We start from the raw sequence: 27201 nt of genomic DNA, 5'->3' as shown, positions 1-27201 counted from the left end.
GTCCACAGTGAGTGCTATATAAGAATGCCCTATTATTTTTTTCAAGTTACTGAAAATTAGGTTTAACAGAGGAGTGAGCATTGGGTCATGAAAATATCTTAGAGCACCTGCTTGAGCTTTGGTGGTAAAAAGAAAATTTCTCTGGCTTGACTGTGTTCTCAGAATAGTTTAGTTATGTCCTGGAATCGTGTTATTCTTTTTTTGATAACTGTACTTAGTGAACATTTGGCTCTTCTAGAAATATATGAAAGCAATATCTTGTGCTGCAGATGAGGACCATTGGCATCTCTGTTCCTTTAGAAATACCCCTCATAATTAGAGAAAGAAGTAGTATACTTCACCATAAGTGCTAAAAAGCAATCTAATCCTACATTCTGGCCACGCTGAGCAGTTCTTGAATCAACACTTAAAAACCATAGAACTTTCCCACAACCCAGAAACAACAATGTCAGTCAATAGGTTGCTTTCCCCTCTGAGTGCCTTTAAGTCTGCAGTGTTTGTAGGGATTCACCTGGACAAGTCCCCGTGGTTGGGGCTGTTGGTCCTGAATTTAACCTTTCAGGTTATTCATGAGTATGATGATGAGTTGTTTGAAATCTAACTCTACTGAATGATCCTGATAAACAGTTCAGCTGCATGGACAGCTTCCCAGCCAAGAAGCTGTGTGAACAACAGGAAGTGCCTGACTGGCCGAGTGGCATGGACTTGAGTCTGTAAAGTCTAGGCTATCGTGGATAATTACAATTCATAATCTTCCAAGGGGCTTTAATTGAACATTTGCAAGTCTGTATGAAAATAAACGGAATCAACTAAGTCAGAGTAAACACAGCTAAACAGTATAAGTCTTCGAAAGGAGAAGCCTAATTAAAAAGATGGATTGTCCTTCCTGGATGCTGCCCTTCTTGTTGTTTTTAATATTATGCCACTGGGAAAATACAACTGTTTCTGAGCAAATAGTTTAAACTCCCATGCTGGGGCTTAAGTGTGATTCTCTCCTTTTTTCTTAGTGCTTGTTCAGGGATAAAGCCATGCAAATTCTTCAGACACCAATCAGATTTATCATCCTGTGCCTTTTGATGACATCCATCTGTTTATCTAAGAAGCCATTAAAGACTTATTGAGTTACAAGCTATGGAGAAAATTGGCTTATCATCTATGTTAAATCCAATTCCTGCATCTGCCGTCTTTTCTGCATACGTGGAATATTCTGAAATCACCCTGACTTGCAGACCTGCAGTACAAGAATACATTCGTGCCGTAGCCTTTTTATTCCATTTCTAGAGAATTTCTAATGCATGAGCAATTTGTGGCTCGGGAAAATGTTGATGGAGAGATGTCAGTACTTTCTCTTGTTAGCAGTTCTGAGCCTAACAGGAAGTGCACCAGCTTGTCATTCGTATTCGAAAGTGGGCACTGTTCAGTTCTGAGGTTTGTATTTAGACAAGCTCATTCAATGAAAAATTCAACTCTAGGTCACAAAGGTAGAATTGTGCTAATCTGAAGATAAAGATAAATTAACATCAAGTCAAGATTCAAACAAACAAAAAAAGTGAGCGCTCATCACAAATGCAGTTAAATAAATACCAGCAGGTAAACTGATAAGACACAAAGAAACCAATCCTACCAGGGAATGACTACCTCAGAATTCAGTGCTTATCTCGGAAGTCAAGCAGCTTAAGCATGCTAAAAGTCGTCTTTTCTGAGCTGGCTGAAGAGGCAATGGGCTGTATGGCAAGAACTAATTGAAATAAAGTGAATATTTGCAGTTTCCTGTAGATATTGTTATATCCTAACTGCAGGAACCCCAGAAAAAAAAAAATAAATCAGCAGCTACTTCACTTGGCCAGTTTTTCTAGCATTTGTCAGAAAAATAGTGACAAACCCAGAGTAAAACATGTCCTTGATTTGCATATGTAAATCAGGCTAGAATTCTGGAAAGCCTTGATTTTCTGGGAGTTTCCCGATTACAGCACAGCTGCTCCTCCTGAAGTCTAGCCGTGAACACTGTATTAGCCATTTAAAGACGACCCTCCCCCGTGCATTTCACTGGCCCTTCATTGCTTTCCTCTCTGGAAGATAAGTACCCTGAGATGGGAGACAATAGCCATGTAACAAGAGCGTAATCAGTTGAAGCCTGTGTGCCTGATAGGGCTGTTCATTCATCTGTCTACCTGTTTGCTTGGCTGTGACCTTCATCCAGCCTCGCTCTGTACTGTCAGCAAATGTGCTGTTTTTGTGAGTCACTGGTGGTGCCATGATGAGAGGAAGCTACTGCCCAGACAAAATGATCAGGATCTAAGACCGAGACGCCAAAGTAGCAGAGAGTAGGAGAGTCTCCTGGAGGTGTTTCAAATCCCACAAATTCCTCTGTAAGGTAAATTGAGTAGGGTTGAAAACCATCCAACCCCTCCTTCATGCTAAGGAGCCAACACTGTAATTTTTTTTTTTTTTTTTTTTTTTTTTTACTGTCTGGAGGCCTACCACCCAGCTCCCAAATCAATACACAGAGACTTATTCTTACTTATAAATGCCTGGCCTTAACTTGGCTTGTTTCTAGCCAGCTTTCCTAACTTAAATTATCCTGTTTCTCTTTAACTACATTTTACCTCTGGACTTTTTCCCTTTCTTTATTCTATATATCTTTCTTTCCTTCTTACTCTGACTGGCTGGGTGGCTGGTGGCTGGCTCCTGGCATCCTACTCTCCTTCTCCTTTTCTCTCTTCTCACTCTCCCCTAGATTCTTCCTCCTTTTTATTTTCTCTGCCTGAAAATAGCCCCGCCTATTTCTCCTGCCTAGCCATTGGCCATTCAGCTCTTTATTAGACCCATTAGGTATTTTAGGCAGGCAAAGTAACACAGCTTTACAGGTTAAACAATGCAACAGAAAACAATGCAAAACATCTCTGCATCATTAATCAAATATTCCACAGCATAAACAAATGTAACACATCTTCAACTAATATTCCACAACATACTTGGAGATTTTAAGAACAATGGCCTTTAAGAACAATTCCCTTTACCACTCAAGTCAACCCATCAACCATACATATCCTCTCAGTGTTCAGCCCTGAAATTCCATGATTAAATAATTAACTTATTTTGTTCAAGCTTCATTTTTACACATAGGTATATACTATTTCTTAGACTTTTGCCCTGGAATGACCTTTGACTGGGAAAAGGGAAGAGCATGCTCCTTTGAGCCAGAAGAAGAAAACATTTTGTTGCTCACAGCTTTGGCCTGTGGTCAACTCTACTAAGCACTCCCCTAATTTTTGTTAACATGAGGGGTGGGCACACTCACAAATATATGAACACTTTTATTTAATGATTATATTAATTTTAGTTTCCTGTAAGAGAATAGTACTGAGAATCCCTAAAAGATTTTCAATTTCTTTGACCAGTTAAGGGTATTAAATCAGATACAAGCACCTGTTGAGCTGGCTGATAGCAAGGTTCTGAGGACCCTGGGGAGTGACAGTATAATGATGCCCAGAGATGGACATACCACTCCTCTTCTATCCTTCCTACTACAAGACCCCCTGTGCCAACTCAGTGTCACCAACTGGGGTAGATGCTAAAGCTCCCTCGCCCACTGTGACTTGAGAGGATCTCTTGATCTGTTGTCATTCAGGATCTTGGTGACAACCTCCCTGGCATCTCGACTCCACCTCATGGCTTCCTTAGAAAGCGGAGTCAAAGGCCAGAAGAAGAACCTTGCTGTTGTGGGGCTAAGCACTTCCAGGCAGACACTGACCCCTCTGCCTGCCCCATCTCTATGGTAGTTTCTGTACTCCCAGACCTATCAGCACAGGGTATATACCTATCATCTCATGCAAGGAGACTGACTCTTTGCCTACTGTCCTCAGGGTCTTTGCTTTCTCGGGCTGCCACTTGGGAAATTGGGAGGATGGTATTTATCCTTACACACATTCCCTGAGAGAGTGTTTTCCAAATACCAGGCACTGTTGAATGACATCAGTCATCAACACACTTCAGAAACATGGACAATGCCGACAATACTTCTCTGAATTAAAGTGCAATCCCCCAGGTAGATAATAAATACGGGAATCTTCCATTTCTACAAAAGATAAAAACATAGTTAGAGAGAAAGAGCACTTGTTACAATGATGTCAGCAGAACGTGACTGGAACAGAGCCTTATCAGGCAACCTGAGTGAGGGAAGATGTGAAGAAGTCTTCACTGTCAGGAGGAATTTGAATTTAATCTGATGCAAACGAGGAAAGATAGTGTGGATTTTGAGGTGTGATGTGAGATTAAAATTCAGTTTTAAGAAAATAAATTTTGCTTTATATCATAAACACAACTAAATGAAAAAACTGTAGAGATAAATTAGGAAACGTGCACAGTGAGGAAGGTTAGACAGTGTAGACATGGGGGATCTGATAGATTTGTAAGAAAGAATTAGTAAGACTTTGTGACAAAATCAGTTAAAGTGACTGATAAAGCCCCTGTCCTTTGTGCTTCCCAGCATCAGATACTTCCTACATACTCTTTAACAAGAGTTTATTAATGGCAATGTCTTCTTACAATTTATTTAAATTATTTAATTTTTTAAAAGTATCTATGGGTGTTTTACCTGCATATCTGTCTATGTATCATGTCCACTGGTGCCAGGGGGGGTGCTAGAAGAAGACATCAGATCTCCTGGGACTGGAGTTACAGAAAATTGTGAGCCACTCTATGGGTGCTCAAAGTCAATCCCAAGTCCTCTCGAAGAGCATCCAGTGCTCCTAACAATGGAGCCATCTCTCTAGCCCCTAATAGCAAAGTTCTTGACTTGAGAACACTTCTCTAGTTGGATTTTGTAATTGTTTATATTTTGAGTCAGGGGCTGACCATGTACCCTTGGCTGTCCTGGAACTCACTTCTTGCCCAGGCTGACTTAGAAGTCACAGAGAACCACCTGTATAGGCCTCCGTACTGCTGGGAGTAAAGACATGTGCCACCATGTCTGGCCCCACTTGAATACAGTGAATGGTCTGCTGGAATTACCCTGAAGATCAGCACTTGGGGCTCAGTTATTCTGGGAGATGAGGGGAGGGTCAAGTTCAAGGTCATGCTTTCCAAAAGAAATGTCCCCAAACTGAGATCTAAGTCCCCAAGAAGAAAGCAATGTGAAGCAATGGAGGAGGTGGTGTGAGGCAGTGAAAGAGGCTGTGTGAAGCAGTGATGGAGGCTGTGTGAAACAGTGACAGAGGAAGTGTGAAGCAGTGATGGAGGCTGTGTGAAACAGTGACGGAGGAAGTGTGAAGCAGTAATGAAGGCGGTGTGAAGCAGTGAAGGATGAGGTGTGAGGTAGTGAAGGAGTTGATGTGAAGCAGTGAAGGAGGTGGTGTGAAGCAATGAAGGAGGCGGTGTGAAGCAGTGAAGGAGGTGTGAAGCAGTGAAGGAGGAGGTGTGAGGTAGTGAAGGAGGTGGTGTGAAGCAGTGAAGGAGGTGGTGTGAAGCAGTGAAAGAGGAGGTGTGAAGCAGTGAAGGAGGCGGTGTGAAGCAGTGAAGGAGGCTATGTGAAGCAGTGAAGGAGGTGGTGTGAAGCAGTGAAGGAGTTGGTGTGAAGCAGTGAAGGAGGCTGTGTGAAGCAGTGAAGGAGGAGGTGTGAAGCAGTGAAGGAGGCGGTGTGAAGCAGTGAAGGAGGCGGTGTGAAGCAGTGAAGGAGGCGGTGTGAAGCAGTGAAGGAGTTGGTGTAAAGCAGTGAAGGAGGCTGTGTGAAGCAGTGAAGGAGGTGGTGTGAAACAATGAAGGAGGTGGTGTGAAGCAGTGAAGGAGAAGGTGTGAAGGAGGCGGTGTGAAGAGGTGACGGAGGCGGTATGAAGCGGTGACAGAGGCGGTGTGAAGCAGTGAAGGAAGCAGTGTGAAGTGGTGAAGGAGGCAGTGTGAAGCGGTGAAGGAGGAGGTGTGAAGCAATGAAGAAGGCAGTGTGAAGCAGTGACAGAGGCGGTGTGAAGCGGTGACGGAGGCGGTGTGAAGCGGTGACGGAGGCAGTGTGAAGCGGTGAAGGAGGCGGTGTGAAGCGGTGAAGGAGGCGGTGTGAAGCGGTGAAGGAGGCGGTGTGAAGCGGTGAAGGAGGCGGTGTGAAGCAGTGAAGGAGTTGGTGTGAAGCAGTGAAGGAGGCTGTGTGAAGCAGTGAAGGAGGCGGTGTGAAGCAGTGAAGGAGGTGGTGTGAAGCGGTGAAGGAGGTGGTGTGAAGCGGTGACAGGCGGTGTGAAGCGGTGACGGAGGCGGTGTGAAGCGGTGACAGAGGCGGTGTGAAGCGGTGACGGAGGCGGTGTGAAGCGGTGAAGGTGGCAGTGTGAAGCAGTGAAGGAGGCGGTGTGAAGCAGTGAAGGAGTTGGTGTGAAGCAGTGAAGGAGGCTGTGTGAAGCAGTGAAGGAATTGGTATGAAGCAGTGAAGGAGGCGGTGTGAAGCAGTGAAGGAGGAGGTGTGAGGCAGTGAAGGAGGTGGTGTGAAACAGTGAGGAGGCTGTGTGAAGCAATGAAGGAACTGGTGTGAAGCGGTGAAGGAGGCGGTGTGAAGCAGTGACGGAGTTGGTGTGAGGCAGTGAAGGAGTTGGTGTGAAGCGGTGAAGGAGGCGGTGTGAAGCAGTGAAGCAGGCGGTGTGAAGCGGTGAAGGAGGCGGTGTGAAGCGGTGGTAGAGATGGGGTGATCTGAGTTCACTCATCCACCAAATGTGATGTTACTGAGACGTGCTAGGCACCCAGTCTGGTGCTAACGGTTTGTTTACATCAGTTTCTTCACTTACGCAGATTCAGTGCGCAAAGCTCGTCTGGATCTGCCCTTTTGGAGGCTTGGGCCCTGTGCAGACATTCCAGCAGAACATTCAAAATCTAACCAGAAGTTAACCAGGCCAAGACTGTATTGAAGAGATTTGTAGGGACCTCGGGGCTGGCAGATGGCATTCCAGAGACATGGACAATTAGAATTTAACTCGTTGGCAAAACTGAGCCCCTGAGTCCCCAGCCTGGACAAAGCCAGCTTCTTAAGATTTGGGGGCTTGAGTAGGACAAGATTCAGTGAGAGGGACTGTGAAAGTCAAAATAGAAAGGCCAATACTGGGCACCTTGCTGTTAGGAGTGAGAATATTGCATAAGCTTTGGGACAAGGCAAAACTGGAGCAGAATTGTCAAATGCCCTTTGTACCCACCCAAGTGGTAAGTTTAGCTGAATGGAAAAGACCAGAATGTAAGAACTTGCGATGTCAATCAGATGAGCGTGGACACTTCCTGGATGTTTTGCCCTGGGAAGACAAGGCTTTTCTCAGCTTCAATTTTTAACCTGCATAATAGGGATGATACCACCTACATCTTAGAGATTGTGATAGACTCAGAGGAGATAATGTCTATAGTGCTTAATTCCATACCTGACAGAGAGTGCTCCTTCCTCACATGTCCCCAGTTCTTTGCATATTCCATATTGTCCATATTTATTTGGGCAATAATAGTAGGAGATCTACATACCCAGTAAATATATGCACTCAATAACTAGTACTTCCTGGACTACCCAGAAGCTCTGTCTCTTCTGATTATTGCTCACTCTGTAATTTTGTTTCACATTGTGAGGTCCTCTGAAGTGAAAGCACCAGCCAGGGGGAGCTGAGGGGACTGCTCTGTAGACATAGCAGGCTGGGGGAGCTGAGGGGACTTCTCTGTAGACACAGTGACATCAGGCTAGGGGAGCTGAGGGGACTTCTCTGTAGACTTTGAGGGACTTGGAGGATGAATACTTGCTGCATAATTAAAAAGATCTGGCAGTGATAAGCACAATTAATTAATTGCTAAGATAATATACACTAGGAATAATTTTAAGTGTTTTTTGTAATTTGCATTTTTAAGTGGTTAGTAAACTAAATTCTAGCCTCTGACTGTTCTCTTAGCCATAAGTCTACTGTGTTTTAATTAGAAAACTCTGACAGTTCCAGGAAAGGATACATTTTTTTCTGTTTAAAGCGTTTCTAGCATTTCAGCTAAACAATTTATCTAGAATGATTTTTTTTTCTTTAAAAAGAATAGTAGACAATTAGAAACAGAGTACAGTAAATTTTCTGCCTCGTGGACATGGACCCAAGCCAAGAGTCATGCAACTTTTGTGCTCTATAAGAATTGCAAACGAAAATGAGTAACTGGTGCATCGTAATAGACTGTGCTCTGAGATGCCATTACCATAGACTGTATTTCCGGGCTCTGAGAACAAAATTGAGAAGAAAGCATCTATGTGATTGTAGCTAAGATTCAGGTTGCACTGAATGTTGATTTAGGGAGAATGGAAGTCATATTGTTTGCTGTAAGTAGGAATGGAGATAGTCCGTGTTAAAATGTAGCCTACAAAAAAAAAATCTGTAGCCAATACACAAGGCTAGAAATGATGCAGCCTATATAACCTTATACCTCCCTAAGTCTGAACAGGTCGCAAGAGAGCGCTCCAGAAATCACAGTGGGAAGACTATAGGTTTTCTTAGACCAAGAGTGTTTAACAGAGCTAGTGAAACCTCACCCTTAGAGAAAGGGACTGTGAATGGGCTCAAGTGAGACAGTCCTGGTATACACTATGTACACATGAGTGTATGGATATGTGTGTATAAACATGAGTCAGGACGAGACGAATGATAAGAAACTAGCAAAAGTCATCAGCTATACTTTGAGCAAGGGGTTAATGCCCCAAATATGTAAAGAGCTGATTAAATCAAACATCCAGAAAGCAAAACTGATGATCAATAAACAAACAGAATAGACAGGCCTCAAAAGAAGAAACACACTAGTCATTAAATATTTTTAAAGTGCTCATCATCCTTAGCTACGAAAGGAATGCAAATTAGAACTACTTAGAGATTCCAGCTCACTCCAGTCAGTAGAGCTATTGTCAAGAAAACAAGTGCTGGTTAGGATGTGGGGAGAGAAGCTGGACTGCACTCAGGACTGGTAGGAGTGTAAACTCATTGAGCCATGTGAAAATCCAGGTGGAGGCTTCTCCAAGAACTAAAAATAAAACTGCATGACCCAGCTACCCCACTCCTGGGCATAGACACAAAGGACGCTGTCAGCACAGAAACACTTACATGTCCATGTCCCTTGCTGCTCTGTCCACAATAACAAGGAAGTCGGATCAGCATAGATGCCCATGGACAGATGAATTCCATTCAGCCATAAAGAAAGACATAAAGTTATCAGGAAAATGAATGGATATAGTAATTATTATATTAAGTGAGATAACCTACACTCAGACTGTGCCACATCTGGATCTCACATGTGGATCTCAGCTTTAATTTTTTATATGTCGGTGTAGTATGGCATATGTCATGAAAGTACAAGGGGGACCACAAGTGGCATCGGGGGTTTTAGGAAGGGGAGAACACCCGTGACTGACAATGGAAAGGGGACTGCTGAGTGTGGGAGGGCAGTGGGGAAGGACGTGGGGTAGCTGAGAAAGGCTTAAGAGAAGGCCAACAGAAACAGATGATGTGTGAGAATGCCACACACACACCCACACACACACACACACACACACACAAAGCCATTACTTTGTATGCTAATTATAAAAATAAACCAAAGTGGTTAGAAGTAAAAGAAATTGGCTAAGTATATATATTGATGTTCACATATCCTCTTGATAATATCTGGATGAGGTAATTTGAGCTTTGGGAACAGAAGTATTGTTTGGCAGTATTTAAATTCTATTTAATGTAAGCAGTAACCAAATTTTACACAATTAACTTGAAATATTTCAGCCAAGTATGTCTATACACAAATGCCATGTTGGTTTTAACTTCTCTCTAAAGACTTGGAGATATTTTTCCCTTGGCAGGTGGAAGGCATGTATGTTTTATTCGTGTATTGAAAACTATTTACCGAGTGTGAGTGTAATCCTGAGCACTGTACTGGGTACCAGGCATGCCTCGTGAAAAGGACACTTACCATCTGAGTGGGTGACAAGCGGGGTTCACGTAGTGACAAAGGAGCCTCCCTGTAGTGTCCTTCCCCCTCAAGTGGACCAGCCATGGTGGAGGTACCACAGGGCCAAGGGCCTGTCCCCTTGGGCACTCCACACACCTCAGCCAGGCACTGCAGATCCGGTGTGAAGGCCGTTTCTGTGTGAATGACGTGCAGAAGAAACGGAAGACCCTTTGCTCTGCAAGGTGCCGTTCTGCTAGGTTGATTGCAGATCTTGCTGGCCACATCAGAAACATGGAATTCATTCTGACTGATGACATGTGCAGGCGCTCTCTCTCTCTCTCTCTCTCTCTCTCTCTCTCTCTCTCTCTCTCTCTCTCTCTCTCTCTCTCTCTCTCCCTTCCTCTCTCCCACCTTCCCTCCCTCCTTCCCTCCCTCCCTCCCTCTCACTCTGTTTGTCCCTCTTTCCCTATCTCCATCTCTCTCTCTGTGTCTGTGTGTCTGTCTGTCTCCCCCCTCCAATCTTGAGGACAGCTTTATTAGCCTTTAGAAGAAAACCTCTTGCATGGTAGGCTAGCTGTGATCTCAGCAGCTGGGACATGGGACTGGGAAGAGGGAGAGCCGTGCTGCTTTTAAGCAGTCATATTGTGAAAGAGGGACATAGCTTCAGAGAAGAGTGAAAAATACCCAAAGTGCCCAAGAACGCATACTCGGGCTCTGGCTAGATCTGAAAGAGACAAAAAAGCATAAAAAAGAAAATTATATTTCTGAGTCAGGACTCAGAAGGTGACAAACCTAACCAGACCTCATGACAGCGCTGTAGGACTGCACTGGGGGCAGATTTCTCAGAAGGAAAAGTCTATCATCTCATTTAAACGGTGACTTATCCCTGCCCTGTAGCATGGCTTGGGTAGATCGCCCTTGCTGTAGGGAAGCACACCTCATATCTTTGAGATAGGCTCTTTTGCTGAAACTACAGATTGAGCAACACTGGCTGGCCAGGAATTCCCAGGATCTACCTCCCAAGCCCAACAACTACAGGCATGAGCCACTATGCCCACCTTTATATATGGTGTTAGGGATCCAAACAGAGGTCCTCATGTTACACAGCAAACACTTTACCAACTGAATCACCTTTCCACCCCACAGGAAGCTTCCTGCACCAGCCACACCATGCCCTGTCCTTGTAGGAAAATTTGTCTTCTAACCCCTCAAATATTATTTTATTGGAGAATCGGGAGATTCCATTGACTAGAATGAGAAAAATGACCATGTGGACTTTTTCATATAAAAACCATAATGCTAACTCATACGTGTTGTATGTTCTATCTTAAGCCCATTTTCAAAGGTTTATATTCACGAACTCATTTAAACGTGGTAGCACCTCCGTGAAATAAGCATTACTGACATTTATAGATGATGAAAACACCTTGCCCAAAGTGACAGCTAATGAGTGACAGAGATGGGATTTGAACCAAGGCAGTTTAACTGAAAGATCTGTGTTTGCAAAGTGATTCTGTAGGAGCCCTGGATGTAGTTAAAGCGTGGAGGTGCGCGTAGACTTGTCTGTGTAATAGGATATGGACAGTTATGAAGAAGGACACTGGACATTTTGAAGGTGAAGAGGTAACTGAAAGACCCTGACAAGGGTTATTAAAACTGCAGCAAAAAGCAATGGTTCACTAAATTATAAATAAATCTTGACTACCGGGCTCTTTTGAAAAGCTGGTTGTTGATTCTGGCCAAATTGTGGTTCAGGTGGCGGCAAGGAAAGCATTTTCACCCCAAAATTGAGCTGTGCTCACTCGTAGACACCAAGAATTCAAGGCAGTTCTTGGTTAAGAAGAAGCTGTGGATGATAGATGGGGCAACTTACAAGAACATCCTGGAGACGAAGCTGGGAGTCGGGCTGGGCAGTCAAAACTGGTCTGAAGGCCAGGAACATTTTCTGAAGCTTGACATCACGGTTTCTCCAAATGTCAGAAGTTAACAGATATGCTGAAAGAGTGGAGAGGTGCGGCAGCAGCTGCTGCAGGCAGCAAGGCTCTGGTATGACAGGCCAGGAACCAAAATCCTCTCCTGGACTAAAGTCACAGGCTCAAGCCTTCAAGCTGGCTGCTCACCTAGACTGACAGATCTGTATATGGAAAGCTTGCTTTTGCAAGGACCCAGGGACCTGTGTCACGGAGGTTAATCCAAGCCTAGCCATGGACCGAATGGACTCGGGGGGGGGGGGGGAGTCAGAGGAACCCAGCCCTCCCAGGGAGACCTGTGATAAACAGAAGAGACACTTTAGGGTCCAGAAGAATGTGGCAGGTTCTAGAACTACAGCCATCTAATTGCATGTATCATTTCAGTATTGGATTTTCTTTTTCTTTTCTTAGCATGTGCTGGGGGGTATACACATGATGATGTGCATGCATATGGAGGTCACAGGACAACTTTATGGAGTTAGTTTTTTGTGTCCACCTATGTGTGGGTTCCAGGGATGGAGTTAAGATCTTCAGGCTCGCACAGCAAGTGTGTTTACCCTCTGGGGTGTCTCATCGGCCCCATATTGGATTTTGTCCTGAGTCTTGTGTGTATCAATGTAGTTAACCCTTTATCTCTTGCATATTTCTAGCCCAGCTCTCTGGCCTCCCAGGCTCCAGGTTAATGGGCTGCCTGGGCCCAAGGGGAAGTCTAAGCTCATGTGGTTCCACCTCTCCTATAAATGGAGTTGGAGATCCTGAAAGGAGGTGGGTAGTTTGTCTTGAGTCACATAGGCAGTTATAATCAGGCATGCTAGGGAAACTGAGGCATGGAAATGGGAAATGACTTGCTGTGGAGGGCATGAGGGTAAAAGAATTGCCTTAGAAGAGGAAATGGGTTGCAGTGAACCTCAGGATGAAGATTGTTCTTTCGTGGAAACTGAAAACAGGGCCTTGGGGCGTGTAATTTGAGGCCCCTTCCCAGGGTGTGTGCTGAATCTCTAGACCTCCTCATGCCCCTGGAGCAAAGATGACTTGGAGGCAGTGGGTGTATGTTTGTCGAGCTGCCCTGTGCCGTCAGTCCTTGCCTGTCTCTTCAGAGACAATTGGCTCCCACTCCAGGCCTTCCTCAGTTTGGGGCTTAGGACTATATGTGCTTGACTGCAATGTCCGAGCCTGTCTCCCCCATCACCCTACCACCTGCTCACATCCATACTGAGCCTTGCATCACCGAGGCTACCACTACCTCCCATTGCCTTTGAGAAAATGTAGCATGCCCAGGCTCAGCCCTCTGCCAGGAGTTCCTGCTCAGTGATTGGCTCTTCAGAGCATTCGCGGCACCCTGCTGGCAGCTCCTGTGAGGTAGTAACACACACACACACACACACACACACACACACACACACACACACACACACGGATGCTCAGTCACATGACCTCCTAACTCCACTCCATCACTTCCTCCCCCATGTCTTTCTTTGCTGTGAGCTCTCTGGCTTACCTGACCAACATTTTGACTCCTCCTGCACCTTTACATTCAGTCAGACTCTTGTGCTGACCCTTCTGATTTCCCAAAGACTGTCCCTGCGGTTCAGAAAAAGCAAGAGGACTGGCATGGATGTAGCCCTGCTGGGTGGCAGCCACTTCAGATCTCTCTGCTGTGTCCTGTTTACAAATGCGGACACTGGGGCTTGGAGGCTTTGTGCTATCTTTACCCTGAAGCTATTAAGGGCCAATGTCTGTGTGACTAATCTCAAACTCTTATGCTCACATTGCACTGTGCCACAGTTGACTGCCTCTGGATGTCTGTCCTGACCTCAGTCCTTGCCTTTGCTCATTTCCTACCCTGGAGCTAAAGGTACCCCTCAGATGCACACAGCCCATTTTGTCACTGGTAGATGCCGAGGCTCATCTCTGACAAAGAAAAGATCGTTCTCCGTAACAGATTGTACAGAGCCCTGACTTGCTTTCCCAGGCTCCCACCCAACACTCCAATAATACCAAAAGACCAGCACACCAAGGTCCTGGCACAGTTGGTAACTGGCAGGTGTCACACCATCAGCACTCAGCATCCACAAGCATGTGTTAGCTCTGTGGTAAGGGGGAAGGAGGCTGAACTATAGGAATCCTAGAGTAAAACTGTGAAGAAATGAGGACTGATATTATGATTCCCACTGGATCCCAGCAGAGCTGGGTGTGTGGTGGTCATGTAGAGACAGGCCAGGGGAGATCCTGACAGAGGCTAGTCTTCTGGGGGCCCTCTACTTCCTAGTGGACACTAGTTGCTTCTGAACATTTCAAATGAATAACAAGGATACCTTCCAACTTAGCTGTTGGGACTCTCTGGCTCCAGTTGTTCATTGTCCGTGTCCTCTGCCCATAAAGCCCTATAGATGCCTCACTGCTGCAGTGGACTAGCCAGGACATAATCCTGCTGCTCATGTTAATCCCAGATCCCCATTGTATGGAACAACAGGTCTGGGTTAGGCTTTGTGCAGATGGTAAGAGGCCCCTGTAGGCCCTAAACATTCTTCCAGTCCATCTGAGACGAATACCCAGGAGAGAATCTCTTCACACTACAGAGGAGCTCACATTGTCTGTGAACCCATCACACCATCTCAGACACATCTGTTATAAAGAATGTCTTCTCTTATGTTGCAGAAATAAAGCCCTCCTGCCTATGCGTGATCAAATCACCACTTTCAGAAGCTAGCAGAGAAGTTCTGTCTTTAGGTACCTCCCCGTACAGTAAGACTATACAAGCACCAAAGGATTTATACAGGAATGTTTATGACTGCATCATGTATAATGGCTGAAATCTGAGATAACCCCAACAGCCATTAACAATGTAATTGATAAAGAATAGTATATTCCTACAAAGGAGTAGTACACAGCAATGGGCCAAATGAGTTATTGTTATAAATTGGACATACATGAAGCCAGACAAATAAGCCAGCCACAGGAGATACACAGTAAAGTTGCTTTCACATGGATTTTTTAAAAGATTTATTTAGTGCCGGGCAGTGGTGGTGCACACCTTTGATCCCAGCACTCGGGAGGCAGAGGCAAGTGGATCTCGGTGAGTTCAAGGCCAGCCTGGGCTACAGAGCAAGTTCCAGGACAGCCAGGGCTATACAGAAACCCTGTCTCAAAAAAACCAAAAAAAAAAAAAATTTAGTGTGTGTGTGTGTGTGTGTGTGTGTGTGTGTGTGTGTGTGTGTGTGTGTGCCTGAGTGTATGCAGATGCCCATGGGGGCCAGAAAAGAGCATTTCTCCCTATAGAAATGGAGATATAGGTGGTTAAGAGCCACCCAATGTGGGTACTGGAAACCGAGCCTGGGTCCCCTGTAAGAGCAACAAGTGCTCTTAACCGCTGAGCTGTCTCCCCATCATGAGTAGTGCTGAAGGTCTGCGTATTAGCTGTACTTGAGGAGGAGAGGTCAGAGGGCATCTTTTAGAGTGGTGGAGTAGAAGAACTCTGGCTTCGGGGTGACCTCCTGCGTGGGTAAGGTCCTCTAACCTGCTCCAAACAAATCAGAAGTACAGCATGTCTGCTCAGATCCTGTGGTGGGGCTCTTCCAGTGAGTGTGGGAAATGGTATCGTTTTTTGTTTTTTTCGAGACAGGGTTTCTCTGTGTAGCTTTGCGCCTGTCCTGGAACTCACTATGTAGTCCAGGCTGGCCTCGAAGTCACAGAGATCCGCCTGCCTCTGCCTCCCCAGTGCTGGGATTAAAGGCGTGTGCCATCACCACCCAGCGGGAAATGGTATCTTAAATAGCTTGGTATTGACTCCACCGATCAGAAGGAACCAGGTTATTGATTCTGTAAATAAAATTCCAAGGAAAACACTGTGTATATAGATACCCATGGACTCTCCTGGCAGCAATACTAGATCTGAAGAAAAGAAACTGGGTGTCACAGACCGCCAGAGGACACTCCCATCCAGACCTTACCCTTACATGGCTGTCTCAGCTATCATAATTCCAGGATGAATTTGAAAGAGGATTTTACCTCATTTCTCATTGTCTGGCTCAGTGTTTCTGTTGGTAGTCCATGCTTATGAGGCACGTATGAGCAGATACTGGCCTGTTTTCAAGCATAGGAGCTACAGTGCACCAATTAACTAGAAAGATTTGAATTTGGAGAAGTTTAATTTCACCATGCAGAATGTTTAAGCCGTTTCTCAACATGGGCAGCGGCTGAGATCTCCAATAGCAGAATCACATTACTCCCACGGTGGAGCCTCTGTCAGGAGAGGCTCCACAAACAACAACAACAAAAGGCATTATGGCGCTTCTTCCTAATTATGTCTCTCTCTCTAAATATCTAATTATCATTGAGAACAAATTGCATGTTACAGAGATAATATTATGGGGAATCGTTAATCTGTTGGGCTTGTGCTTTTGAATTCCTGTGTTGGTGCTGCAGCTGCTGGAGCAAAAAATGTTGCCACCTGGACACTTCATTACGATTTCATATTTAAATGCAAACTGCTGGAGACAGGTTCATTTGATGGGCTTGGCTTCTTCGGGTGCTGAGTACTGGGGGATGCAGCTCACAGACAGGTTTTCCAGGTCTCCCAGGTAGTCAGGAACAGTGAACAATTGAGCATTTAGAGGGACGGGGTTACTAGAGAACAATGGGAACAGAGTAATACCAAGGAGGTGACAGTGAAACTGACTTCTCTAATTATTCTTTCTTTATATCCAGGCACAAAGGTCTACAGCTTTTTAAAAAGTCATGTTCCTCACTAACTACATAGGGTTTCCTTAATAAATGCTGATCCAAAAAGTACACATTCCCAAAGATTACCTGATAATTGCACCTACAGTAATATGCTTAAAGCTAATTAACATTCAAGCTTCACTTTAGAGAATAGAAATTACCGGGTACTTATCCTATAATTACATCTGTGTGCTCTCTATTGTAATCCATGGCTTTAGCTATATAATTAAATGATGAACAGTGACTGTATAAGTAGAGAGTACTTATGTAAAATCTGTCTTATCCAAAAAATAAATAAATAAACAGATTCAAAGAATCACATCTCATTTGAAATTCCGTTGTTCCCGAGGAGATTGTCTAGCGCATCAAGAATTTATAATAGTAGCATTAGTTCCTTGAGGGTGGGAGGGTGCTGCACCCGCCCTCTGCCCCGGAAGATGCCCATCGTGATTTTTCTCACCAATGGGGCTGAGTTGTGCTGAGCAAACTTACCTTTTTTTCTCTTCTGTTGCACATCAGATAACAAGTACTTCCACGTCATCTCACCAGGTGAACTATCCAGTGGGTTTGCGTCACATGTTTTGTATGAGGATTGTTTAAAAAAATGTTTTTATCTGATCACAGCACAAATGAAAATTCACTGGAGAAAGTCTATTAAATATTTTAAAACATACAGAAAATTATAGAAATCATGTATAATCTCATGGTAGTTATAACTCTTAATTGTGTAGTTGGAATCTCTTAGATGAGAATCTCACTGCACACATAGGCACACACATACATCGTATACTACACCGTACCTCTTTAAATAATATTATGAACATTTCAACTAAGTTTTTTTCCTAATATACATTGTAACACTGATGGTACCTAAATTGTGTAACAATTTTGTTTGGGTTTTGTTTATTTATGTGTTTATAAATGTGCAGGTGTGCGTGTGTTGCAGGTGTGTGAGCACATATCTGCACATACCTGCGGAGACCAGAGGACAGGCTCTGGTGTAGTTCCAGAGGAGCTGTCACCTTATTTTTTTACTTCAACATCACCAAGTAGGCTGGGCCAGCTGAGCAGTGAACCCCAGGGTCTTCCTGTCTCCACCTCCCCGTAAATGGAATGACAAGCGTGCCTGACTCTTACGTGGGTGCTGGGAACGGGGCTTGAGCCCTCATACTTGCTTACACAACAGATCTTGGCTGATTGGCCTATCTCCCCAGTCCCTGTTTCCACTTTTTTGAGTTCTTACTTTCAAGGTTTTTTATTTGTTTATGTGTATATGTTTGTGTGCATGTGTGTGCCTGTGAGTACAGCAGCCTGTGAAGGCCAGAGGAGGGCATCTGTTCCTCTCAAGCTAGAGTCACAGTCAGGGTAAGCTAGCCAACATGGGTGCTGGGACAGAGCCCCAGTCCTCTGAGAAAGTAGCTAGCACTCTTACCTCTGAGCCGTCTCCCCTTCCCTGTGAACACTTCTGCCATTGCTGTTTGTCTTGGTTATCGCTGTTAATCAATGTTAATCACAATCATTTGTTAATCACTATTCATTTCATGACAGTTCTCTAAAAATATATTTAAATGCGTTTTCATGAAAGCATAACAAAGATCATCCATTCCAAATAATGACCTTGTGATGATTCTAGTGCTGAGTTTGCTTCTGTCATAATGGTTGACTGTCATGGCCACGAGCTGACGTTAGGGCAGAGGCCTACCTAATGCCTACTAAGTGAGACTGAAAGACCTCAGGGTGTGCAGGACAAGTGGAAGCTCGGGTGGAGAAGAGCAGTGACTGGGCTGATAAGACACATGACCCTGGTGAGACTATACCAAGACCTAGACACCCCTAGGAGGTTAGTGCCCTGTATGCACAACAGACAGAACCAAAGGTCCACAGTATCAGTGACACTAAATTGGTGTTGATTGCAGTTTTACTTGTAAATATCTCTAACCTGTAGATGTTTTACGTTTGGGGTGTAAAGAACCATAATTACCATGTAATCCCGTACTTCTATTCATTTAAGTTATGGTAAGAATTAGTCAACATCGAGGGGCGTGCTGGCTAGTTTTGTGTTGACTTGACACAAACTGTAGTCATCTGAGAGGAGGGAACTTCAATTAAGAGAATGCCCCCATAAGATCAGGCTGCAGGCAAGCCTACAGGGCATTTTCTGAATTAGTGATTGATGGGGGGGGGGGGCAGCCCATTGTGTGTGGTGTTATTCCTGGACTGGTGGTCCTGGGTTACATAAGAAGGCAGGCTGAGCAAGCCATGGGGAGCAAGTCAGTAAGCAGCACCCGTCCATCGCCTCTGCATCAGCTCCTGCCGCTGGGTTCCTGCCCTCACTGCTTCTGAAGATGAACTGTGTTGTCGAACTGGGAGTGAAATAAACCCTTTCTTTCCCATAGTGCTTTTGGTCATGGTGTTTCATCACAGCGGTAGTAACCCTAACCAAGACAAAAGGCCTGTAAGGTTCCCTCTAAGCACATCTGTGGAGTTGTTGTTGTTCTTGTCATGACATCCTTATGCATGATATTAATTTAGATGTAAATTTAGCACATTTAGAATAAATTGTTTCTTTAGAGACATTATAAGGTTGCTGTCAAATGTTATAAACAGGCTGAGGTTTTGACATTCCTGTCAAATATGAGAACAGATTCTTCAAGTTACTTTTTCTTCCTTTAGTTTGGTCTTTGTTTTGTTTGTTTGTTTGTTTTTTGTTTTGTTTTGTTTGGGGTTACTTTCCATATTTGTCCACTTGCAAATGTTTATGGCATGTGTGCCATGTGTGGGGCTTATGCATTGTCATTGTCTATGAATGTTTTAGAAATACAGGGTCTTGAACTCCATCCCAAATCTCCTGGATCAGAACCCATATCTGGACACGATCTCCAGGTAACCTGAGCACATATCCAAGTTTGAGACACACTGTTCTAAGAACCAGGGAGTTAAGCTGCCTCCCTGCCTCATCCTCCTGGCTGTCTCAAAATTACCTCAAGCTCAACGTTTTTGTTTTAGATCATTTGAGCTTTTATAACAAAACACTTTAATCTACATGGCCTGTAAACAAGAGGCCTGTATCTCTCCTACCTCTCCATGCTTAGACATTCACGAGCAAGCATGGGCAGATTGAGTTTCTGATGAGCTCCACGGGAATCTTCTCACCGTGTCTTCACATGCTGGCACGCCTCCACAGCCCCCTTAGAATGTGCTACACTAGTCATGAAGCCTCCATCTCCCCAACCAAATCACATCCTAATCCTAACGGTCCACCTCCATGGTTAGGTTTTAACATGTGGGTTTGGGGAGCACAAGCACTCAGACCACGGCACTGGCTTCCTGTTTTGTTTTCTGTCAGTGGTTCCTTACTCAGTTTTTCTTGTCCGTCTGTCTGAGCGAGCCATCTGCTTTCCTCCCTTGTCCCCCATTTTAATTTTATCACCATGTTTACTGACGCTCATTCTCTGAGGCATCATGGTCTATCTTGGACATGGTGCAGCATCCTCCTCGTGAGCCCCTCCTTCTACTACCAACATCAGGAATTTCTGTCTTCTAGATAGAACATTTCTGTCTTCTAGAAACAACCGTAATCTTGGATGAGTTTATCGGGTCATTTCACCATCTTGCAAAAACATTCTCGTGACCTTCCACGGCCTTTATAATGAAGATGAAAACTTGCAATGTGTTGATTGAGATACCACACCCTGCCTGCCTGTCTAGGGCCATATTCTCAATGGGAGCAATCTGCTCAAACTTAGCCCCTCATCACCTGGCAATTTACCTGTTTAGTTCCTGGTGTTCTTAAGTTCTGGGCTTGACTATTTCTCTCTCAGTGAACCTTCCCTGCCCTTCTTGATCATCCCTATCCTCTTATCTCACATTTTACTGCTATTTCTGGTATATTTGTCACAGTTATGACTCAACGTTCATTTTTGTGATTCTGGATTAATATCTATTTCTCTCACTGACTTTTTGCCCCGGGAAGGCATTATTTTCTTCCTCTGCTATAATCCTACCATGTCATTTAGTGCTTTATGGGTGATAGGCAGTGTGCTACAGGTTGTAATATAAGCAGCTCTCCCTCTGGTCATAAGTACCTTCCATGTGAATTGGGTTTCTTCTGCTCTGCTATCACATAGCTCACTATCACCTAAATTGGATGAAAACCACATGGTTTTCCCAGATGAAGCTCTCCTTACAAACTTAAATGGAATCTATTAATAGTCTACAATAGTTATTATTACCATACATGTTTCTGCCTGTGTGTTAAGCGGTGTAAGTAACCATTTGCTGCCACTGTGAGCTAACTAAAGCACTCCCTCCTTTGACTGAGGGTTTAGGCCCCCTCTCTTTTCTCCCATTTTCCTGGCATTTGACTGACTAGGCTATCTCAGAGCAGAATGATGCGCCACCATCTCTTAGACATTCAGTTCCAGAAGTGGCATGTCACTTGTTTTGACCTTCCATTGATTAGAAGCAATCCTGTGGTACCTTCTAAATTAGCGAAATAGTGAAGGATCATCTTTCCATGGGCTCAGGATATACACAGAATCAGATATGTATGTAAACTAGAAACCTCTGCCATAGGATAAACTCTTGAAGTAGGACAAAGACAGCGATGGTCGGCCCATGGACTTGACTGCATTGTGTGATGACAGGATAGGGGAGCACATTTCTGGAGAGGATTAGACAAAGTGAGGAGACCTTTCCTGGGTGTGTTCTGCACTATCCAATAGGATAGGAGCAGAATAAAAAGAGGATGGGGCAAGAAGAAGGAAGACCGTTGTCACTGCTTGTCTGCCTTTCTGCTTCCTGGTGGCAATCATGTGAGCTGCATTTCTGCCCTTACACTGCGATACTCTGCCTCACCACAGACCGTCCCACTATGGACTGGAACCTCGAAACAAGTCCTTCTTCCCTTAGGTTGTTCCTGTCAAGTATTTGTCCACAGCAACAAGGTCTGACAACATCACTACTGCTCTGATGTGTTCAACTCTGGTCGCTCTGACGATTAGTTCATACCGCTGTTTGCATGGGTGGTTGAAGAATCCAGAGGATAAAGTGGAAGCAGGGACGGAGGCCGGTTCAGAATGGCGCTGGCAGAGGACTTTCCTAAGCCATCGCAGTTTTTCTCCTGCTGACAGATTTGCACCGTGCTGACTCAGTGATCAACAATGTGCTCACCCACCAGAAGGTCAGCTTATGTAATGTCGTGATATTCTATGCTGAGGTGACATTAGAAGTTTCAGGAAAAAATGTCCCTGTACTAGACAATGTGTGGATGTTTTCCATCTACTGTTACATGGTAACTCTCTCAACAGTTGTGCAGTGTAGGCATTCTCAGCTTGGTGCTCTATATATCTTGAAGTGGACCACGTGGCTCCTGGCTATCTGCCCTGGGATGTAGGCTCAGGATGTCTGCCCTAAAACTTGTGTGCCAGCTCTCAGCTCCATGCTACAGCTTATGAAACACCTGTATATTTATCAGTGCTGAGAATGAGTACACGAAAGTGACCTAAGTAATCTACCCATTGTAATCTCCTTGACCTAGCCTTCAAAAGTAGACTTCACAGAAGAGCACATTGGAGAATTTTGCTAAGATGACACCCAAATTCTAAAGATCATGTGTACTTTTTAAGTAACATTCTAATGCCAAGATGGTTTCCTCCAATTTATCAGTGTTACTTTGGATCAATTATTTTGGGGGGTGGAGGGAGTGAAGCAAGGACAGCATAGGCTGTTTTCCAGCTGAGACAATGGCCACTAAGTCTCTTACTGTTTGTTTGATACAGACATTCTCCCATGTTTGTACAAATAAGCTAGTTTGGGGCTTAATTTTATACATAGGCAAAGTGCTAAATTGTAAAGGTGCCTATTACTGGAAAACCATAGAAATTTCCAGAGACCCGTTTACCTCCGTGCGCCCATCCCTGTGGGAGGTGGACCATCAAAGCACACGGAGCTGAGTGACAGTCTGTGCTATGTTAAGAGTGTGGAGCCTATTAAGTATAGAAAGAGAAGTTGAAGGATCCCATTTTTCACCAACTCTAATATGGTTAATTTTTAAAGCTATTTATTGAACACAGAGACATCTGATTGAGCACTTAGGAGTCTACCGCTCTCATTCATCACCTGTATTCGTGCTATCTGTGTTGAGATGTGCAGAAAGGGTCTTCATGTGCTCACAGTGCCTGTAAAATAGGATTTTTTTCCTCGGGTCATCTTTTGAAGATTGCTGCTACCCGTTATTTCGTGTTATTTGTTTCCAAGTTCAGTCAGTTTGCTTGCTACAGAAGAAGCTTGTTTAGGGAAACGTACACTTTCTATTTCTTTTAATAGCTTGTGTTATGATATGTTTGATAGTTCATGAAGGACACTGTCAGGTTTGGAGAATGAGCTAATAAACTTTAGGTACTAAGAAATACAGCCCCATAATGATGCCTACTTCTATGCAGAGGTATTTTATCAGCTTAATGGCACCTTTTAGTGCCTGACACCTCAGTTTACAGGTTTGCTCAACGGCCTGTTTGCCTCTGTGCCAAATTAGTGTTGAGGGAGGTTTCTGACGAGAAGAATATTCAGTGTGGATATTAGAGTTATGGCTGTCAAGTTGGAGGCGGTCACTCTGTTTTATCTCAGGTGGTACCTTTTAGTGCCGTTGCTAACGTGGGACTCATGAAATGCCTTAGAAACCATTGTTTGACTTTAAAGGTACAAATCAAGGTGTGTGGGCAGCTGAGGGCACCTTCTGCCTGCAGCATTAATGGGCATTTTCTTTTGCAAAATCTGTTCTATCTTCCCCAGATAAAAATAAAAATATCCCCTCATTTCAAACATACTGCTTTAGCAGCAAAGGAGAGCTTGTAATCCGTGGGAAAGCATCGTCATGTTCAGAGCCCAAGTGGTTGGTTAATGAATGAAATTAAGATTGAGAACACTTGCAAACGAGAACGTTGGGTCAGGACGCAGAGTGCTGTAGACAGTGTTCCAGAAAAAGGCCAGCAGCCATCACCAGTCCTAAGCTAGTGAAATTCACCCACAAAGACACTTCTTTCTCTCTTTGGAAATGCGCACTCTGGCAAATAAATAAGGAGATAGTTATCCTCTCTATGGGCAGGGGAGTGAGTTAAATTATGTGACAAAGTTTCTCCATGCTTGGAACAGTGGAGTGACATGCAAAGTGACTCCTTGAATCATCTCTCAGCCGTCCCTCTGCCTTGGACCCATTTATTAGGCTTTTATTCATCAATTTCTTTTATTTTAAATCTTATCTTCAAACAGTGGACAGTCACTTATTTCTTCTTTATAGGAATGTGTTTTCTTAAAGTGAAGAAAAGCTTTCAAATCTCACCCCAAAGTGGGTAGTACTAGTGGTGTTCTTTGGAATTGACAATGAACTAGCCTAGCCTAGGTTCATGTAACTTAGGTGAGCTCGGAGTACTTCCTTTTCCATCTGTCACATTGACCAGCTAGCCTTGCACATTCTCAACATTGTACCGTGTAAATAGGACGTTACATTATTAATTCAGCTCCGGGCTTTTTGCAGATGAGTGCTGCAGAAGCACACGCACTTATGGAGTGATAGATGCAGGGCAGAGAAACAGTCAACTCTGTGCTACTCAGGAATCAAGAGTGAATCATGTGAATGGGAGGAGAGTCCACTGGGTCTGCTGAAGGTCTACAGATGTTTGTGGGGGCTTCCTGCTCCATTCACTGATTCTAAAATCATGCAACAAGACTTATTATAGTCAATTACTCTTTCCCGTTGAAGGATGTGATAGCCTTCAGGGTAAGAGACTCCATCCAATAAAGAGCAGTTTACAATTTCTAGAAGGGTAACTTTAAAAAAAAAATCCTTAATTTATGGTTTGTGATTTGTACCTACAGTGGTGTATTTTCTGTCCTGCGTAGCTAACAATAACTTCAATATGTACAGGAACTCTCTTTAAAAGCTTTGATCACACTGCGTTTCTTGTTACCCCAAGAATAATGAATTCGTGGCTGCAAAGTTTTGTGCTTATAATTTATATCGTGTCAGACTATGGACACTTTGAAAGTAGCTGTAGCAAGTGCCTCATTTAAACTCTACTGGATGTGTTTGGGGGCTTACAGGACACCTAGGCTCCTTCTGCAGGTCATAGCATGCATCCCACACAATGGATTTAGACTGAATGAAGTCATGATCAGAAAATATTGATACAGCTGGGAACAGAAGAGACATTAACTTATTTTTCAAGCCTGTTTCTACCTCTGTGTTGAAGTTATAACACTAATTTTATTTGTTCTACATCATAGTGATATAATTAAATAGTCTACAGACTAATAAAATGTTAGTTCATAATTTGTTATTATTAAAGTTATATTAATACTTTAAAACTCAATCAGGACAGGGTATATTTTAAACTTGCTGGTAAGTTCTATCTGGACACGTTTGTTGTGGAACTATGGGATAGGAGTTGAAGAGCATGTTCTGCTGAGTACCAGTGCTCCAAGAACAGAGCGATGAAGAACAGAAATGAATGGCTGTGGACTTGGCAACTCAGAAGCCATTGTTAACTACAGAGTTTCAATCTATGGATAAGCGTAAAGGCTAGATTTCAGGGCAGTAGATGTGAGATGGTAGAGGTGTGTGTAAGGCATGGAGACTGATCCTGTGAATCGTTCAGCCACCAGGTAAAGGGAAGAAGAAAAAGTTAGAGAATTTGATAGCATGTGGTTGTAGAGGACTTTGTGTTTGTGAAGACTTTTAAAGAGGATATATGATACAGAATAAAGAGCAAGGCTCTGCATTTGCAAGCTGCATAACATTGAGGGATGTATGTAACCCTGGAGTACCTGTCTATGAAACTGAACTAATGATGCATACTGAAAAGATGGTTTGGGGATATTCAATTTATATATATATATTTCAAGACAGGGTTTCCCTGTGTAGTTTTGGTGCCTGTCCTGGATCTCGCTCTGTAGAACAGGCTGGCCTTGAACTCACATAGATCCACCTGGCTCTGCCTCCCGAGTACTGGGATTAAAGGCGTACACCACTGCCACCACCACCCGGCCCATCATAAAGTATTTTAACCCTGCATATCTTACTTTTCTTCTGAAAGGGTGGCTAAGTTATCCAGTGGGACAGTTCTGTGTTTTGCTGAGCACATAATGGATCAGCATAAGCTCTAAGGAACAGTCCTGTGAAGAATCCGTTGCCCTGCATCTGGAACCCAAGATTCATGCCATTCGGGAGGGAGGGGCTTAGCCACAGAGATAGTGCTGGGTGCCAAGGGCCTGCAAAGGAGGCAGGTGACTGGCATGAAATGTGCCTCCCTTAAGGACCCCTCTTCAAACACACAGTGCCTCCTGAGTGCACAAATGGGCATGGTGGGTGTAGTGGAGACCAATAAGAACCTTGGAAGGTCAAGGAAGCAGACAGATGAATCCATGGAAAATACAACTGATTTTCAATAATGAATGAAGTGTTTAGGAGGAGTGTGTGTTTCCATAGTGCTGGGGTTTGTTTCCAGAATGCCTGTGTTGGCCCTCAGCCTGTGCTGTCACTGGGGGGTGAAACCTTTACAGTGAGGCCTAGTGGGAGGGAGCTGGGTTATTGGGGCTTGCCTTTGAGGAGGATACTGGTACCCAAGCCTCTCCTCTTTCTTCTCTGTGCCCCCAAAAGGAAGCAGCTTGTTCCTCCATTTACCCTACCATGACATACTCCACTACAGGACCCAGAGCAACCAACTGGGAACTAAAACCTCCCAAACTGTGGGCCAGCCAGCCTTCCCCTTCCAGGCAGCTTGCCTCGGGCGTTGTAACACAGTCAGAGTGAGCAGACGCACACATACACGGTGAGGAAACAAAGGGGAAATAGAAGTTTAAGACTTTGGTAACCAGAAAGCTGAAGGCTCTATTGTATACTAGAGCCTCGTCTATTGGCTCTGGAACCAGTTATCTCAGTCAGAATCACTTTTGAGTAAAGATGCCCTAGAAGGGGTTGTTGTCATTCTGCTGTCCACAGAGTAATCGGGGGCATGGGACTGAAATCACGGGTAGACTTTTTCTTTATAGGCACCAGGTCAGTCACTGAAGTACAGCTTTGGCACTGTGCTGCAATTTTCTAAATCATGATGAGTTCAGTTCAGATACGTACTGGTCCCATCACTATTTATCCAGTTAAGAATACTATCTGTTTAGCTCCACAAAAATTCAACTTGGAAACTGGCTACAGAAAGTCTCAGTGTGTGTATACAGACAGGCTCAATGTGTGTATACAGACAGGTTCAGTGTATGTACACAGACAGGCTCAGTGTGTGTATGCAGACAGGCTCAATGTGTGTATACAGACAGGCTCAGTGTATGTATACAGACAGGCTCAGTGTATGTATACAGACAGGCTCAATGTGTGTATACAGACAGGCTCAGTGTGTGTATACAGACAGGTTCAGTGTGTGTATATTGACAGGTACAGTGTGTGTATACAGACAGGTGCAGTGTGTGTACACAGACAAGAACAGTGTGTGTATACAGACAGGTTCAGTGTGTGTACACAGACAGGCACAGTGCATGTATACAGACAGGTTCAGTGTGTGCATGCAGACAGGTTCAGTGTGTGTACACAGACAGG

At 44.2% G+C, this 27201-nt stretch overlaps 1 protein-coding gene across 4 annotated transcripts in view; it reads left to right on the top strand.

The window, feature by feature from the left end:
• The window catches only part of Atrnl1 (attractin like 1), a 604076-nt gene that overhangs the window by 526583 nt on the left and 50292 nt on the right, over positions 1–27201 (top strand). The window contains exon 29 of one of the 4 annotated variants that reach the window (XM_052714292.1): positions 18995–19053. The exons of the other annotated variants lie outside the window; for them this stretch is intronic. Coding sequence (XP_052570252.1) covers positions 18995–19053 — 59 coding nt within the window. The remainder of the gene's footprint in view (positions 1–18994; positions 19054–27201) is intronic. 4 annotated transcript variants of the gene reach the window in all.

Source organism: Peromyscus californicus, unplaced genomic scaffold (assembly GCF_007827085.1).
Source record: "Peromyscus californicus insignis strain IS unplaced genomic scaffold, ASM782708v3 Scaffold_4__1_contigs__length_199733344, whole genome shotgun sequence".
Classification (NCBI taxonomy): Eukaryota; Metazoa; Chordata; class Mammalia; order Rodentia; family Cricetidae; genus Peromyscus; species Peromyscus californicus.
Note: the sequence above shows the minus strand (reverse complement) of the source record. Positions and strands in the feature narration are given on the sequence as shown.